The sequence below is a fragment of the Euprymna scolopes genome, chromosome 46, assembly GCF_053919585.1.
Source record: "Euprymna scolopes isolate OS-2025 chromosome 46, ASM5391958v1, whole genome shotgun sequence".
NCBI classification, from domain to species: domain Eukaryota; kingdom Metazoa; phylum Mollusca; class Cephalopoda; order Sepiida; family Sepiolidae; genus Euprymna; species Euprymna scolopes.
In genome coordinates this window covers 1,841,541-1,861,540 of record NC_136527.1, presented here as the reverse complement: position 1 = coordinate 1,861,540, position 20,000 = coordinate 1,841,541, and the positions used below count along the sequence as shown (strand labels likewise).

Sequence of the window (20,000 nt, the reverse complement as noted above, 5' to 3'; positions counted from 1 at the left end):
TTAATTGTCATCCACATACAGTACTGTTTCGTTGCATCACAAATCATCAGTGCGGCTAGACAAACACCTTTCCCTATATATATATATATATACTTCAGAATAGTTTTTATTTAACAATCAGTTATCATGGAAACGTGAGATTGTAAGGTTTACAAAATATTACTGACGGTAATATTCTATAAGTTATCCCATCTAAACAAGAATTGCTCGATATGCAAGATAGAGCAAATAAATTAAATTGTAATTCAATGAATTTCAAAAAACTCTCATTGAAATGAAATGAAGTGGTTGAGTTTCATATCAAAGAATTTTTATTATTCTAAGCAAGACAAAGAATGTTTTAGAAAGTTTATCTCCTTAACCTATAGGGTTTCGATGTCTACCATCTCATCAGAGGAGAGAAAATATTAGCAAATAGTTATAAAGGTATGCACCCTATTTGCTAAAGTCAGTGAGACATGGAAAGTCAAAGCCAAAATAATAAATTTATCAGAAGTCCTGTAGCAGGAGGATTTGCAGAAAAAGGATATGAAAGTTTTTTTAGATCCAGCTTGCTTGGTAAAATCCAAGTTATGCGTTCTTTACATCCGTTTGGTAATAAGGTCCAAGCTATGCGTTGGGTAATCCACATAGCTGTGTAGATATCCGAATCGGGCAAGTGCTTGTATAAATTGATTGAATTAATATCGCTGGACCCACAAGCAAATTCATACAAGCACTTATATAAAAAATATATATATATATGTGTGTTTTATTTTTTTATTACCCTTCTATCTGTTTGGCTATATATGTTTCAGATGTTCGACCATGTTTACAATCCAACAGCCTCGTCAGGCCTTACAGAAGTGGTTATGGATCGTAAACATGTCCAATATCTGAACCATATGTAGCCAAACAGATAGAACGGTAATAAAAAATAAAACACACACACACACACACACACATATATATATATATATATATATATATATATATATAATCATGATTTAGTAATTTTAATTTTATGATGTGAAACGGTTAAATTTCAAATCTAAAATTTTTATTATATGCATTTCAATAATCATAGAGTATATAGAATCCATTTCAATAAGTATATCTCCTTTACTGGTTAAGAAGATATACTTATTGAAATGGATTTTTTGTTTTACATATAATAAAAATTGCGAAATTATGATTCATTTGCTCTATCTGGTATATTGAGCAATTTTCATTTAGCTGGGATTGTCTTTATAAAATTTTATATATATATATATATATATATATATATATATATATATATATATATATATATATAGTCAATTTGTCTTTACATATCTTTGAAAAATACAACCTCAAATTGAATATATATATATATATATATATATATATAGAGAGAGAGAGAGAGAGAGAGAGAGAGAGAGAGAAGGAGAAAATGTTTTTATATCTTCTCGAACATAATTGATCGTTTTGACGTCATAAATATAATATGCATATAATAAAAATTTTAGATTTGAAATTTAACCGCTTCACATCATAAAATTTAAATTGCGAAATTATGATTTATTTGCTCTATCTGGTATATTGAGCAATTTTCATTCAGCTGGGATTGTCTTTATAAAATTTTATATATATATATATATATATATATATATATATATATATATATATTCAATTTGTCTTTACATATCTTTGAAAAATACAACCTCAAATTATATATATATATATATATATATATATATATATATAGAGAGAGAGAGAGAGAGAGAGAGAGAGAGAGAGAGAGAAAATGTTTTTATATCTTCTCGAACATAATTGATCGTTTTGACGTCATAAACCCAATAGGCAGAATCGACTAGGCTTCTCTGTCACGTACTTCCTCCCATGACGTAATATCATGCTAAATGGTCTTACTTCTGAAGATTTAAACTTCTAATGGAATTTTCCACTTTCTTATTGAATTCTAACTTTACACGGAAACTCCCGAATTTAAAATTACTTTTCACACCACTACATATTTCTTTTTCTTTTTGAATTCAGAATACAATCCCGTGGAAGACCGTTTCTGCAAGACGATTATGGAGAGAAAATGCGACGGTTTGCCTGAAGAGATGATCTGCGGAACAGACGGACACACTTACGTAAACGAGTAAGTATGACCCCTTCTTTTGACAGATGAATAATTACTACAAAGTAAAAGGCACCCCACGAAGGATTTTCGGATAGTAGTCTACTAGTATATATTTGGTATAATGATAAAATTAGAAAAAGTACGATCCTAAAACGCACAGAAATATTGAAATAAATTTTGGGATGGTATTCTACTAGCATATATTGGGTATAATGATACAACAAGAAAAAAAAATACATTCCTAAAACGCACAGAAATGTTAAAAGGGGCCCTGTGAATAATTTTGGGAGAGAAATCTACTAGTATATTGGGTATAATGATACAACGAAAAAAAAATACGATCGTAAAACTCCAGCTGAGTTTTTCTCTCAGCCTCAAAGCACCAGAGTTAAGGTAATTTTTCGTATTTCACCCTTGTCAGTCAATTGAATCTTTCTCTGATAAAAGCCCAAACATTGCCTGCTGTAAACAGGATCTGAAATAACAAAGAATCTCATTGGTTAACTAGCAAACTTAAAACCACGTGAATATATAAAAAATAAAATAAAAACATGTGTCAATATCAATTCCATGCGACACCTTGATGAGTCGTCGTGAGGCTGAAACACGAAAAGTTCTGTGCGACTTAATCATCATATGTTTTCATAACTTACTATATTGGAAATAATTGTATATAACTATTTAAAAAATTGTAAAATTAGGAATATTTAAAAATTATAATTATTAGTGTAAAATTAAGAATAATTAAAAATTACAATTATTAGTGTAAAATTAAGAGTATTTACAAATTTAATTACTAGTGTAATATTATAGATATTTAAAATTACAATTATTATTGTAAAATTACGACTATTTTCAAATTATAATTAATAGTGTTAAATTAAGAGTATTTACAAATTAGAATTATTAGTGTTAAATTAAAAATATTTACAAATTACAATTATTAGTGTAAAATTAAGAACATTTACAAATTACAATTATTACTGCAAAATTATGAATATTTACAAATTACAATTATTAGTGTAAAATTATGAATATTTACAAATTACAATTATTAGTGCAAAATTAAGAATATATACAAATTCACTTATTAGTGTAAAATTAAGAATATTTACAAATTACAATTATTAGTGTAAAATTATAAATATTTACAAATTACAATTATTAGTGTAAAATTATGAATATTTACAAATTACAATTATTCGTGTAACATTTAGAGTATTTACAAATTTAAATTAAATAATTTAAATTTGTAAATACTCTAAATGTTACACGAATAATTGTAATTGTAAATATATATGTGTAAAATTATAAATATTTACAAATTTCAATTACTAGTGTAAAAAAATGGCTTTTATACAGATAGAAGCATATAAAGTCTTCTTTTTTAAATATTGGGTTTAACTGTTTGGGGGGGGGAAATTTAATAAAGAAAAATGGAAAAGAGTCCAAAAGTAAAGAATTACATTTAAAGCAGAACTGTTGGCAAAATAACCTTACATCGCCAATGTAAATTGTATACAATTATATCTATAAAAGTGAGAATGTGTGTGAGGACACTTCTCAACCTATATACTCAACGAATTTTTGATCTACAGACTTGAAATTTGTGTATATAAGATAATAAGATATATGGAAAACTTTTTATTCGGTTTTCATCCGGAAAAAGGGATTCAGTGGAGCACAGGCCAATAATTCATTCCTCTGAAAAGGGCACTATTAAAACAGGAGTAAACGGGGTAGGTGATTGGGTACTCTAGGACACCCCCTCCTCTGCACGTCACTGGTTTATTATATTGTACTCAATATACGTAGTACTAATTGAAAATTAAAAAAGAAAGACCTGGGTGCAATCAGATGAAAGTATGAGTCCTGGGCAGGAGTTGCTAAAAAGGACTTTCCTACCTTAATAGAGTTCAAAATAGACTTCGTAGCCTCGTACAGGATGTCCTTTTTTCTTCCCTGCAACCTCTATCTCACAGAAGAGACGTTGCGAGTTTGTCTCTGCTTTATCGTTATTTTCATGGAAAGTGCTCGGCTGAGCTCCATTCTATGGTCCCCTCTCGCCAAACTTTCACAAGAAACACTCGTCTAGCTGAAAACACTATCAATAATTCCCCCCACTCTTTATCTGTGCCTAAACCTAAACGTAGATTCCATAAACAAAGCTTCTTTCTTAGAACTGCACGCCTGTGGAATTGTCTTTTGTTTTCCTGCTTTCCAGTTGACTACAATATGGCTGTCTTAAAGTCCAACGTAAACAAGTTCATGATAAGTCGTTTCACTTAAGTTAACAAATTTACCAAATATCCATTAATAACGATTACTATATTGTCCAATTGACTACTGTACACTCTTAACCTTTATCCTTGAGTGGTCTCTGGGCCTTGATAAGTAGTGATGCCTACGTAAAAAAAGTCAGGTCAAGCTGGTGTAATGGTTATCGTACTTTACTTACTGTCTTTAGAGTTTGATTTCGATTTCAGTTCGAGTATTTTTTTTATTACAAGAAGTGAAATATCTAGGAAAACATAATATTTACATGTTTCTTAGTTTCTTTCCGTTTTTTTTTTGTTTTGTTTTTTTTTACTTCACTTTTGTAAAGAAGTCTTACGTTACGTTTAATAACTACAGTATTTCTGTTCATGATAAATACGAATGCTGCATTAATTAAATGCCGGGCGACCTATTAGTTTTTATATAAATCTAGCACGTTCGCATGACAGATTATTAATGTAAAGAATAAGTAGGCTTGAAAACACTTTTATTAGTAGTATCAAACATGTCTCAATTTCTGCATAAATTAAAATATAATATTAATGCGTATTTTACGACCGGGTAACGCCGCGCCGCCTGCTAGTATCTAGATGTAAGTCGAATTAAAGCATTTAAGTTTACAATAGCATTCACGTTGGTATCTCACAGTTATGTTTGAAATAACATGTTCTATGGTCTGTCACACTTATATTTCAAATAGAATACTCTTTGGTCTGCCACCAAATATGTTTCAAATAGCACTTTCGTTGGTCTGTCACGTTTATGTTGGAAATAGAATTTTCCTTGTTTACACGTTGATGTTGGATATACCATTTTTATTTGTTTTCAACTTTTATGTTGGAAATAGCATTTTTCTTTGTCTGTCACGCTTAAGTTAGAAATAGCATTTTGTTTGTTTGTCAGGTATATGTTGGAAAAAAAATTTTGGCTGTCATGTTTATGTTCGAAATAGAATTTTGTTGTCTGTCACGTTTATCTTGGAAATAGAATTTTGTTGTCTGTCACGTGTTACATGATAAGGATGTCCCCTTTTTCATGTAAGTATAAAAATAGAGAGATTAGTTAAAATGAAAATGAAATAGCAATAGACGAAATTCGAACCTCGTAATTTAGGTTTAGAAATAGATTACGTGTGAGAATTTAAAAATGTAAAACAAACAATTGTTTTGAATATAGATAAAATATTTCAAGAAAAGAATGTGAACTGTTAAGTTTGTTATGAAATTTTAAATTGAAAGAATGCAGCTTATAAGATAATGTTTTTAACATATTGGAAAAATAGGTTACTGAGTATAGGAAAAGTTTTCGACACTCAGGTCCAGAACACGTGAAAGAAGGCACATGTTTTAACATGTGTATGACGTCACGGAAAATAGAAAGTTCTAGGGATAGAGAAAAAACTTCAGTTAGAAGACAGTCAGTGAAGAAACTCAGAGAGAGTCAGTTGTCTAGGAAGCGAGACGTCACTTTGAAACTAAAATGTGAAGCTTTGAATTCTTGATGATGGAAATCACGGCCGGTCGTGAAGAAATAAATTCATCATGTGTTTTATAAAAACGTCGTCTTGTCTTATGATTCTTACAAAAAGGTAAAGTGAAATTGTATTATATATTTGTGTTATAAAATGTCGTTTCATACACATCTCGACTTCTCATATCCACAATGAGAATCTACATCATGTCTACACAATGTCCGAACAGTGAACACTGTCTCCTCACACAAAAAGCTTTCTTCTTCTACGCATCCAAGGAATGAACATTTAATATATCGGAATCGTTATAAACGAACAATCTTTCAAAGTCTCTTACAACAACATCTCTCTCTCTCTCTGAGTCTTCAACATCCCTCTCTAGAACCCTTACAACACATCACTCTCTAAGATACAACATCATATGTAATAAGACAAAGTCTCTTACAACAAAAATCTCTCTCTCTCTCTCTCTCTCTCTGAGTCTTTCAACATCCCTCTTAATAAATCTCTCTTACAAGAACGTCTTTCTCTCTCTCTTTCGAAGCATCTCTCTCTAAGACTCTCTTTTAATGAAACCCTCATATGTAACACACGTTTATCTTGGAAATAGAATTTTGTTGTCTGTTACGTTTATGTTAGAAATAGAATTTTGTTGTCTGTCATATTTATGTTGGAAATAGAATTTTGTTGTCTGTCACGTTTATCTTGGAAATAGAATTTTCTTGTCTGTTACGTTTATGTTAGAAATAGAATTTTGTTGTCTGTCACGTTTATGTTAGAAATAGAATTTTGTTGTCTGTCACGTTTATGTTGGAAATAGAATTTTGTTGTCTGTCACGTTTATCTTGGAAATAGAATTTTGTTGTCTGTCACGTTTATCTTGGAAATAGAATTTTGTTGTCTGTTACGTTTATGTTAGAAATAGAATTTTGTTGTCTGTCATATTTATGTTAGAAATAGAATTTTGTTGTCTGTCACGTTTATCTTGGAAATAGAATTTTGTTGTCTGTTACGTTTATGTTATAAATAGAATTTTCTTATCTGTCATATTTATGTTAGAAATAGAATTTTGTTGTCTGTCACGTTTATGTTGAAAATAGAATTTTGTTGTCTGTCACGTTTATCTTGGAAATAGAATTTTGTTATCTGTCACGTTTATCTTGGAAATAGAATTTTGTTGTCTGTTACGTTTATGTTATAAATAGAATTTTCTTATCTGTCATATTTATGTTAGAAATAGAATTTTGTTGTCTGTTACGTTTATGTTGAAAATAGAATTTTGTTGTCTGTCACGTTTATTTTGGAAATAGAATTTTGTTGTCTGTCACGTTTATCTTGGAAATAGAATTTTGTTGTCTGTTACGTTTATGTTATAAATAGAATTTTCTTATCTGTTATATTTATGTTAGAAATAGAATTTTGTTGTCTGTCATGTTTATGTTGAAAATAGAATTTTGTTGTCTGTGATATTTATGTTAGAAATAGAATTTTGTTGTCTGTCACATTTATCTTGGAAATAGAATTTTGTTGTCTGTTACGTTTATGTTATAAATAGAATTTTCTTATCTGTCATATTTATGTTAGAAATAGAATTTTGTTGTCTGTTACGTTTATGTTGAAAATAGAATTTTCTTGTCTGTCACGTTTATCTTGAAAATAGAATTTTGTTGTCTGTCACGTTTATCTTGGAAATGGAATTTTGTTGTCTGTTACGTTTACGTTAGAAATAGAATTTTGTTGTCTGTCATGTTTATGTTAACAATAGAATTTTGTTGTCTGTCATGTTTATGTTATGAATAGAATTTTGTTGTCTGTCACGTTTATGTTGAAAATAGAATTTTGTTGTCTGTCATGTTTATGTTAGAAATAGAATTTTGTTGTCTGTCATATTTATGTTAGAAATAGAATTTTGTGGTCTGTCATGTTTATGATAGAAATAGAATTTTGTTGTCTATCACGTTTATGTTGAAAATAGAATTTTGTTGTCTGTCACGTTTATTTTTTTTTACATAGGAATCACCACATTATCAAGGCCAAGAAGCCACTCAAGGACAAGGGTTAAAGAGTGTACAGTAGAAATTGGACATTATAGTAATCATTAGTAATGAAAATTTGGTAAAGTTGATAACTTATATGGAACGGCTCATCAAGAACTTATTTACGTTAGACTTGAAGACAACCATATTGTAGTCAGCCGGAAAGCAGGAAAACGGAAGACAATTCCACAGGCGTGCAGTTCTAAGAAAGAAGCTTTGTTCATGGAATCTACGTTTAGGTTTAGGCACAGATAAAGAGTGGGGGGAATTATTGATAGTGTTTACAGCTAGATGAGTGTTTCTTGTGAAAGTTTGGCGAGGGGGGGGGCCATAGATTGAAGCTCATTTGAACACTTTCCATGAAAATAACGATACATCAGAGACAAACTCGCAACATCTCTTCTGTGAGATAAAGGTTGCAAGGAAGAGAAAAGGACATCTCCTACGAGGCTACGAAGTCTATTTTTAACTCTATCAAGGCAAGCCAAGTCCTTTCTAGCAGCTCCTGCCCAGATGTGGCAACAGTATTCCATCCTTGGACGTACCTGGCTCTTATATAGATAAAGAATAGCATCAGCAGTGAGATATCTACTGGATCGATAGAAAGATCCCACCATTTTTCCAGCGGCCTTGGTAACAGATTTGATGTACGTGTTCCATTTAAGATCAGGAGTAATGGTCAAGCCAAGAAGTTTGTCAAAACTTGAGGCCTTCTGAAGACGAGAGCCATTCATTTCAATTGATGTCAGATGTGGATCAGAATGTTGATGATGTAAAGAGAGAAGCTTGGTTTTAGATGGATTAAAAGTAACCAGCCATTCTTTACCCCATTGTACTACGTGCTCAAGATCAGAAGAGAGAGAATTGGAGAGAACTTGGTCGTTTACTGTCTTAGATGTGCTACCATAAATGGTAGTGTCGTCAGCATAGATGTCTACAAATGATGTAAGGATGTGATTTGGAAGATCATTAATGTAGATCAGGAAAAGAGTTGGGCCCATGATGGACCCCTGAGTGACACCGGTATTAATACTGTGAGCTTCTGATTTTTGCCCCTCAACTACTACTCTTATGAACCTATCAGAAAGAAATGATTTAATAATTGAGAAGACATTTCCAGCAATACCATAGCTAGAGATCTTGTGAAGTAAACCTTTATGCCATACCCTATCAAAGGCCTTAGATATGTCAAGAGCAATTGCCCTAGAAAGGTTGCCTCCGTCGAGAGATTTGCTAATCCTATGAGATATATCTATTTCCAACACAAACGTGACAGACAAGATATCTTGGAAATAGAATTTTGTTGTCTGTCACGTTTATCTTGGAAATGGAATTTTGTTGTCTGTTACGTTTACGTTAGAAATAGAATTTTGTTGTCTGTCATATTTATATTAGAAATAGAATTTTGTTGTCTGTCATGTTTATGTTAGCAATAGAATTTTTTTGTCTGTCATGTTCATGTTAGAAATAGAATTTTGTTGTCTGTCACGTTTATGTTGAAAATAGAATTTTGTTGTTTGTCACGTTTTTCTTGGAAATTTTTTTTTACACAGTGATCACCACTTATCAAGGCCCGGAAGCCACTAAGGGATAAGGGTTATTGCAAGTACATTACGTTAGTGTGGAGATTTGATGAAGTGTTTACTTAAGGGGCGGTTCATTAGGAATTTGTTAACGTTGGTCTTGAACACATCCAAGTTTATGTTGGAAATAGAATTTTGTTGTCTGTCATGTTTATGTCAGAAATAAAATTTTGTTGTCTGTAATGCTTATGTTAGAAATAAAATTTTGTTGTCTGCCACGTTTGTGTTGGAAATAGAATTTTGTTGGTTTGTCACTTTTATCTTGGAAATAGAATTTTCTTGTCTGTCACGTTTATCTTGGAAATAGAATTTTCTTGTCTGTCACGTTTATGTTGGAAATAGTATTTTCTTGTCTGTCACGTTTATCTTGGAAATAGAATTTTCTTGTCTGTCACGTTTGTGTTGGAAATAGAATTTTCTTGTCTGTCACGTTTATCTTGGAAATAGAATTTTGTTGTCTGTCACGTTTGTGTTGGAAATAGAATTTTCTTGTCTGTCACGTTTATCTTGGAAATAGAATTTTGTTGTCTGTCACGTTTGTGTTGGAAATAGTATTTTCTTGTCTGTCACGCCTGTCTTCTTTTTTTTCAGTTGTCACTTTTCAAAAGCAATGTGTCGTGATGAAAACCTCGACGAGCATCACACGGGTCCTTGTTTAACTTCCAGAACCGAGGAGCCATCTATAGAACCGCTCATGACAACAGAAAAACCGACTACTGAAAAACTTCTAATGTTCACGACACTGGCGAACTCAGATTTCTCGAATGAACAGCCTTCTTCAGAATCCATAACCGAAGAAATTACAGACTCACAATTCTCGACTAAAGATGCTAAAACTTCAGAGTTTATCACAGACGAAACAACAGACCCACAATTCTCGAGAGAAGATCTTAGCACCTCAGAATTCAATACGGAAATCGTGACAAACTCTCAGTTTTCTAGAGATATTAGAACTTCGCAGTTCAACACCGAAGTAACCGACTCGCACTTCTCGAGGGAAGATCCTAGAACTTCAGAATTCCTCACGGAAGAAGTCACAGATTCACAGTTCTCTAGAGAAAGTTCACAGTTCATAACAGAAGTAACTGACTCACAGTTCTCGAGGGAAGATCTTAGAACTTCAGAATTAATAACAGAAAAAGTGACAGATTCACAGTTCTCTAGAGAATATCCTAGAAGTTCGGAGTTAAACACAGACGTAACCGATCCGCAATTCTCTAGCGAAAGTTCACCGTTCATAACAAAGGAAGTAACCGACTCGCAGTTCTCGAGGGAAGATCTTAGAACTTCAGAATTCATCACGGAAGCAGTCACAGATTCTCAGTTCTCTAGAGAATATCCTAGAAGTTCGGAGTTAAACACAGACGTAACCGATTCGCAGTTCTCGAGGGAAGATCTTAGAACTTCAGAATTCATCACGGAAGAAGTCACAGATTCACAGTTCTCTAGAGAATATCCTAGAAGTTCGGAGTTAAACACAGACGTAACCGATTCGCAGTTCTCGAGGGAAGATCTTAGAACTTCAGAATTCATCACGGAAGAAGTCACAGATTCACAGTTCTCTAGAGAATATCCTAGAAGTTCGGAGTTAAACACAGACGTAACCGATTCGCAGTTCTCGAGGGAAGATCTTAGAACTTCAGAATTCATCACGGAAGAAGTCACAGATTCACAGTTCTCTAGAGAATATCCTAGAAGTTCGGAGTTAAACACAGACGTAACCGATTCGCAGTTCTCGAGGGAAGATCTTAGAACTTCAGAAATCATCACGGAAGAAGTCACAGATTCACAGTTCTCTAGAGAATATCCTAGAAGTTCGGAGTTAAACACAGACGTAACCGATTCGCAGTTCTCTAGCGAAAGTTCACAGTTCATAACAAAGGAAGTAACCGACTCGCAGTTCTCGAGGGAAGATCTTGGAACTTCAGAATTCATCACGGAAGAAGTCACAGATTCACAGTTCTCTAGAGAATATCCTAGAAGTTCGGAGTTAAACACAGACGTAACCGATTCGCAGTTCTCGAGGGAAGATCTTAGAACTTCAGAATTCATCACGGAAGAAGTCACAGATTCACAGTTCTCTAGAGAATATCCTAGAAGTTCGGAGTTAAACACAGACGTAACCGACTCGCAGTTCTCGAGGGAAGATCTTAGAACTTCAGAATTCATAACAGAAAAAGTGACAGATTCACAGTTCTCTAGAGAATATCCTAGAAGTTCGCAGTTCATCACAGAAGATGTAACAGACTCTCAGTTCACAAGAGAAGATCCTAGCACTTCAGAATTCATCACGAAAGATGTCACAGACATCACGAAAGATGTCACAGACTCGCAGTTCTCTAGAATAGATGATAGAACGTCATCCCTTATTACAGAAGTCACAGATTCGCAACTCTCGAGCAAAAATTCTAGAAGTTCAGAGTGGATTACAGAAGAAGTGACGGACTCACAGTTCTCTCGAAATGGAAGTGACATTTGGCAATTCATCACGGAAGAAGTTACCAGCTTACCGACTACATTACATTTCTCCACGGAAGAAGAAACGACGTCACAGTTCACTACAGACGAACTGAAGACTACGGAAAGCGCAACAACTGCAGATGTTATGACAGCTCCAGGTGAGAGATTCGATTCTTTTCATTTTCATAAGCATCACCACTTATCAAGGCCCATAGGCCACTCGAGAATAAGGGTTATTATAATGTAAATGTTGAGTACGTGTGTATTTTTTTACCGTATTGAAATAATAATGTTATTATTTTGAAAGCCATTCTTAACATGTTGGGGGGGTCTTCTGTAAGTAATCTGTGCTTCCACCATACACATATATATATATATATATATATAAGTGAACGTGTCTGTGTGTGTGTCTGTTTGTGTGTCTGTGTACGTTTACCAACGCAATAACTCTGTCAATTTTTAGTCTACAGACTCGAAATTTGATATACAGAGTACTGAGATTTGAGAAAGTCTTTGTAATCCGTTTTCGGCCAGAAATTTGGCTGTTAAGGCGTCAAAGTTCAACGATTTGACCTTTGAGAACTCTACCAAACTCTTCTGCCAAATTTTGGGGTCTAAACACTTGAAATTTTAGATATAGGTTCCTTGGACATGGATCTAACTTAATAATTTGATTTGAGCCCAAAAAAATAAATGTTAAGGGATCATAATAGGGGTCAAATTTTTAAAAAATTGACCGCTTTTTTTTTTTTCAACACACACAAAATACCCGGGCAACGCCGGGCTAAAATGCTAGTAATTTAATAATCCCATGATTACATGTTCAATAATAACATAATTAAATTTTACCTCTATAGAGTTTGTGAAGCAATTATGATATAGACATATTGTTCATGTCATAATGTTGAAAAAATTATGTTTACATCAAACGAGATACCCGTGTTGACCTTAAAGATACCCTTTTAGTTAGAGGGTGGGCGTCGGTCTAGTAAAAAAGGAAAGAAAAGGAAACGTCCGTCATAAAGCACAGTAAAATAAAAGCCAAAAAAAAAAATAGCGTCGTCGGTAACTACCTTGCCAGAAAACTTCCATTAAACATTAGTCTTTTTAAAACGCAAATAGGTCACGAATATTTAGGTAAACCAAAATGACTTTTTTAAAAAATAATTTCTAGAAAATAATTTTGTGTTTAGATTACTCCCACGATATTCGTTTTAGAAAAAAAAATTAAATTGCTTAAGATTCGACAACTTATTTGCGGACAATTAAAATGCAATATTCTTTTTTGAAAACGCAAATACGTCAAAAATAACGATAATGATATCAACGTATAAACTGAGTTATGTTGTGTCAGAGAGTTATCACACGGGTATATATTACAATTCATATTTACATAAAAGTATCATGCATTTCGTGTCTATATGCTAAACTTCCCGACCTCCCGCCCCCAGTTCCGGTGACGCAACTGATTTAAAAGCCACGTCTCCTTAACATGACCTCTTCTGCTCAAGGTTATTTTGCTTATGTTTAACTAAGCTAATTTTTGTAAACATCCTCAGCTAAAACCCATTGCTACATTGTGAAGAAAAAACAAGAACCAAGATGAGAGTAATAGTCCAAATAATAAAAATAACTACTTTTTTGTTTACAAAATAGTCAGCACTTATCAAGGCCCGGAGGCAACTCGAGAGTAAAGGTTACTGAGTGTACAGTAGTAGATGGTATATATTACAATTCATATTTACATAAAAGTATCATTTTCTATACGAAGAATAATATATGCTGCATACCTTTCTTTCTTAAAGAGTTCTTCTATCTTCACTGCTGAGCTCCGTGATGAAACATGAAATGACAAAATACCATAACCAATTGAGACTTCTGTTCTTTCTTCTTTTGTGAAACCACAGAACAACACTTTATATTTTTAAAATATAAATTTATTTCAGCTGTCTCAAATGGTCTTCACAAGGAGTCTGCATCACGTGCCTAAATGCTTGTTCTTTACAGCCCGCTTCCTGGCTTTTTTTAAGCACGTCCATTCACTTCCGTGACTATACTCAAACTCAACTCTTTTCTCTAACCTTTCTGACCTCTTGACCTCAGTTACGTTACGTAATCATTCAAACGCACACGTGTGACCTTTCCACATACGCCTGTTCAAGATTACTTTGTTTATTTAACCTAGCTAATTTATATAAACATCCTCAGCTAAAGCCCATTGCTACACTTTATTCTATAAACAATAAATAACTTCCTATATAAATTCTTCTATCAATGTCACTGGGATAGATAGATAAACAGAGAGATAGACAGATAGATGAATGCTCTGAAGAACTGCAAGCACTTGTGCCCCCACGACGTGAACACCCTCGACAAACTCGACAAGCTGCAAAATCCCACCCCCACACTGTAGAGATCCCTAGATGTAAAAGATCTTTCTACTCCAGTAGTTTCTTCCCCAGAACTGCTAGACTTTGGAATTCCATTCCAGGTCACTGCTTCCCCAACTGTACTGACATGCATAAGTTCAAGTGCAACGTGAACCAACATCTCGCTGCCCTAATCCCTACATAGTACCCCAGTAGATGTTTCCCCTGATAGTAGCCCCCTACACCAAAGTGGCAATGTGCCTTGTTTGGGGTGAAAATGTAATTAAAAAAAATAAAATAAAAAAAAGATAGATCGATAATAACTAATTTAACTTTTAACCATTTTATTATCTAACACACACAGACGAAGAAACGAAAACAAGAAAAAAAGTTACCGGCAGTGCCAAGGCTCGAACGCGCAACGCTAAGTGGAAAAGGAGGCGATGAAAAAGTAAACAGTTTTATCGTCTTTGTCACCGTGAAATTGCCATTTTACTGTTTACAGTATAACGCTTATAACAACATTTCGCTAGGTGTTAATGAATTAATGACCCAAATAAAATGAGTATAGCAGTGATCTCTTTCCCACCTTCTGAATCTCTCTCTATCTCTATCTCTCCCGTCCTCCCATTAGTTCTCTGTTTGCCTCTCTCTTTCTCTCTATCTCTCTCTATCTCTCTCTATCTCTCTTTCTCACACACACACACACACACACATATATAATGTCGCTTCCTCGCTGTATATATATATATATATATATATATATATATATATATATATATATATATAATATAAAGCTGAATGTGTGTGTGTGTGTGGGGGGGGTGTGGTTACGAATAGGCTCCTATATGGTTGTACTATTTTAAAAAACTGATTACATATAATGATAGAAGATGTATCGAGACACGGGAATGGGTATGTTTGATCTGGCAGAATGGTGATTCATTAAAATTGTGGGGTCTGCGTTCGTGCCTGGTCCACAAAGTATGGAAATAAAAAATTTAAAAATTAAACAACAAAAAAACGTTTACAAGTGTCTTTGATATAGATGTACATAAGAATACTTTGATAAGTACGTTTTAACTTAAATAAGGATGATATAATAAAATTGTGGTGTCTGCGTTCGCGCCTGGCCTCCATAGAATGGAAATAGGCACAAACTTTAATAAATACTTTTCATATCTATCTGCGTAAGTATACTTTGATAATTATGTTTCAGTTTGAAGAAATATGGTATAATAAAATTATGGGGTGTTCGTTCGCACCTGACCTCCATAGAATGGAAATATGTCACAAAGTTTGACAAGGTTTTTTAATATAGATCCACAGAATATTGTGATAAGTGTTTCAATGTGAACAGGTATAGTATAATAAATTATGGGGTTTATTTTATTTTTACTTTCATCATATTTTGCTTTGGTTTTGATACTCCCGAATTCAACCTAAATTTACAACGCTTTCTTTTCATAACCTATCATACTTTCATAGATCAGAGTCCATTTTTCTGTAGGCTGTTTTTAAACCCAGTCAACGACGGGTACTTTTGCTAGTATATATATATATGTATATATATTAAATTATAGTGATTCAAAGAATTTAAAAAACCGTTTTTGAAGTGAAATATTTGAGTTTCATATCAAAGATTTTTATTATTCTAAGCAAGACAAAGAATACTTTTGAAATGTTATCTCCTTAACCTATAGGGTTAATAGAATTCCTCCAAGAATATGCCCGACCCGGATATCTACTCAGTTGTGCGGATTACCCAATATACAGCTTCGATCTTTAAAGGATCTAAAATTTTCATATCCTTTTCTTCAAATTTACTTGCTATATGACTTCTGATTAATCAATTATTTTTTACTTTGATTTTCCATGTCTCACTGACTTTAGCAAATAGGGTGCATACCTACATAAATATTTGCTAATATTTTTTACTCTGAAGAGATGGTAGACATCGAAACCCTATAGGTTAAGGAGACAAAAATTCTTACGTATTTATTTGCTCTATCTTGTATATCGAGCAATTCTTATTTAGATGGGATAGGATCCAATGCTAGTATCTGTTCTGTCTAAAAATAGTATAATGATATCGTGAGGTTTCCGTTTGCGCCGGGCGTCCATACAATAGAAATATGTCAGACTCATATAAGAACATTGTTGATAAACCGTAATAACCAGATATATTCTGACACTACATTAACCAGATTACTTAGATGAATACTTTTACAGTTTTAACAAAAGGACTACAATAATATCGCGAGGTCTACATTCACGCTGAATGTCTACAGAATGCCAGTAATATTTTGTAAATCTTATAATCACAGGTTTTTATACCAGCTGATTGTTAAATAACTTTATTCTGAAGTATATATATATATATATATATATATATATATATTTTTAAAGGAGACTAGAATACTAGTCTAAAGAGCTAAGTGTATTTTAATGTAACAGTGAAATTACTAGTTTAATTAAAATACAGGAAATAGAAAGTTCTCGTTGTAATTTAGATCTATAATAAGCTCGATAGTTAAATGTCCTAGAGCTAATTCAATATTAAGTAAAGTGATTTTCAATTTAAAAATTAAAAAAAAAAATTTTTAATTTAAAAATCAAATTTTAATTAAATTAAAAATCAGTTTCATAAGAATTTTTATTGAATTTAAAAGACACTACAAATATTAGATAATAATACAAATAAACAGCAAACTAAAACCCGTAAACGTAAGAATAGACACAAGAAGATCTTATGGTTCAACCCCCCGTATTCCAAAAACCTAGAAACAAACATAGCCAGAGAATTTTTTTAAAATATTAGATAAGAACTTTAAAGCCCCCATAGATATAATAAAATTTTCAATAAGAACACAATTAAAGTCTCTTACTCTACTATGCCTAACCTTCATCAGAAAATAATTAGCTCTAATAATAAGAAAATTAATAAACTACAAAATACAACTATATAAAATACATCGGACTGTAACTGTAGAAGAAAAAATAAATGTCCCCTACAAGGCTCATGTAAAATTAAAAATGTTATCTATAGCTGCACAGTATCAAAAACTCCAAATCTACAAGAACCTATTAACAGCCATAATCCAACTACCAGATTAAATAATAACACCAACTTAAATCAATCTACCGATCAATTACTAATCAACCCACCACATAATAATCCAACAATAGACCTAACGGAAAATAATCACAATAATCAAGAGGTAATATATATCCGAAACGATCGTACAGATAATTGACTTTGTTGTTGTTCCTTCTTATGAAACTGATTTTTAATTTAATTAAAATTTGATTTTTAAATTAAAAAATTTTTTTTTTAATTTTTAAATTGAAAATCACTTTACTTAATACATATATATATATATATATATATATATATATATATATATATATATATATATATATACATATATATATATTTGCTTCCTTGGTATTTTGCTCACTGATGAAACCTGCAAGTTTGTGCTCACACTCTTTATCTTCTCTCTCTCTCACCCTGTTTCTCTTCTCTCTATATTAGCACTTATCAAGGCCAATAGGCAACTCGAGGATCGTTTATGCCGTAGTCTGTAAGGCAATGTCGTAAATGAAATATTATAATTAAGAAATAAAAGGGAAAAAACAATTGGTGTGTTGTACGTTCTAATCATGCAGCCATGTTTGTACTGAGCAGCGTGTTCTTTTATTTGTGTATGTTTGTATTCCGGAATAAGCGATTTCTAAACTCGCAGCCAATGACAATACCCGAAGAAATTGTTATTTTTTTGTAAATGGAAAAGGAAAGGTAATAGTTTGTGTATGAGTTAATTAGCCAGTTACGAAGACGGACAGGGAGATTATGCATAATGTGTGTAATATTATCCGATGTAGACTGGTGGTGGTACTAGTACTTTAGTTATAGAGGGAAAATTAATAACCACTTCCTTGTAAGGTGTGCGCCATCGTAATGATGGAATGTAGTATTTTATTCTAAAGTTACATAAGATGATGGATAATAATTTAGACATAATAAATGTGTATGTGACCTCCGTTATTGTAAACCTACGTTTTTGTCCAGAGGTGAATTTCTGCAATCAAATTATTATAAATAGGATATAAATGTAGTATTGTGGTGACTAAGATGATTCTAGTTTAGAGTAGGATAAATGTGGATGATCAACGACCCCCCCACACACACACACTTTGATGGCCTTGTGCTTAATTAGTTTGAAATAAATAGGATAGGATTATAGCAGTTGCCTTTAAATTGTTATTTTTTTGTAAATGGAAAAGTAAAGGTAATAGTTTGTGTATGAGTTAATTAGCCAGTTACGAAGACGGACAGGGAGATTATGCATAATGTGTGTAATATTATCCGATGTAGACTGGTGGTGGTACTAGTACTTTAGTTATAGAGGGAAAATTAATAACCACTTCCTTGTAAACAGCTGTAAGTTATTTCCCCTTTGAGCTATTTTCTGTTTCATTTTCCAATTAATTAAGTTTCCATAGACCCTGTACTAATCTAGACTTCTTGGACTATTTGGCAAATAGTCACGTGTTGATCTTCCAAAATGGCAGTCTAAACTCGACAGATGCCTCATGGCAGAAGTGATGCAACCAGGTCTGAGAACTGTTTCCACAAATTTCCAGCCATGTTTGAATTTATGAAGGAAAATAGTAAGAAGTTAATGCATAATGTGTGTAATATTATCCGATGTAGACTGGTGGTGGTACTAGTACTTTAGTTATAGAGGGAAAATTAATAACCACTTCCTTGTAAACAGCTTTAAGCTATTTTCTAATTAATGTATCCTATGCTTCCATAAGGAAAATAGTAAGAAGTTAAGATATTCGGAGTATCTTACATACGGGGTAGAACGATCAACATGTCGCCCTAAAGAAAACAACAGCTTTATTTTAAAACTTTTATCGAAAGAATCAATTCCATTAATTATGAAGCTGCCTTCAGCCTCAATCATGGGTCCGAAACTGGGGGCATGCTTTTTCCACAAGCGCCGGCGGGAGCTCGGCTATTACTCGGCGGATGGCAGAAATCGAACTGGCTTTGGTATTGTGGTAGGTCATGTCTTTTTATATATATATATATATATATATATATATATATATATATATATATATATATTATGGGGTTTGTATTACTTTTTTTTTGCACGGTGATCACCACTTGTCAAGGCCCGGAAGCCACTCAGGGATAAGGGTTATTGCAAGTACATTACGTTAGTGTGGAGATTTGATGAAGTGTTTATTTAAGGGGCGGTTCATTAGGAATTTGTTAACATTGGACTTGAGGACATCCAAGTTGTAGTCCGGTGGGAAGCAGGCAGACGGAACAGAGTTCCACATGTCAGTTATGTCCTTGATGTATGACCAAACGAAGTAGTCAGGGTTCAGGTCGGGGAGGTGGGAGGGCAATAGGAAAAGGGTACAAGGTCATAGCATTCCTTCCGAAGCCAAGCCTGGGTCTCATTGGATTTGTGGGTCAGCGCCGTCCTGCTGCCACATCTAGGGCCTGCCAGTAGCCACCTGATTGCACCAGGGGATCGCCACAATCTTCAGCACATCCAGGTACACTTTGGTGTTGACTTTCAAGCTGACTTCTTAGATGTGAGGTGGCATGATGTGGCCCTCGCTTGAAACCACGCCAAATACTATAACTGTGTGTCGTCCGATGTGTTG

At 33.1% G+C, this 20,000-nt stretch overlaps 1 protein-coding gene across 1 annotated transcript in view; it reads left to right on the top strand.

The window, feature by feature from the left end:
* LOC145270515 (uncharacterized) overlaps positions 1-20,000 on the top strand; it is a 71,771-nt gene that overhangs the window by 26,542 nt on the left and 25,229 nt on the right. Inside the window, exons 4-5 of the mRNA XM_080126176.1 lie at positions 2,017-2,125; positions 10,066-12,092. Of these exons, the coding sequence (XP_079982302.1) occupies positions 2,017-2,125; positions 10,066-12,092 (2,136 nt within the window). The remainder of the gene's footprint in view (positions 1-2,016; positions 2,126-10,065; positions 12,093-20,000) is intronic.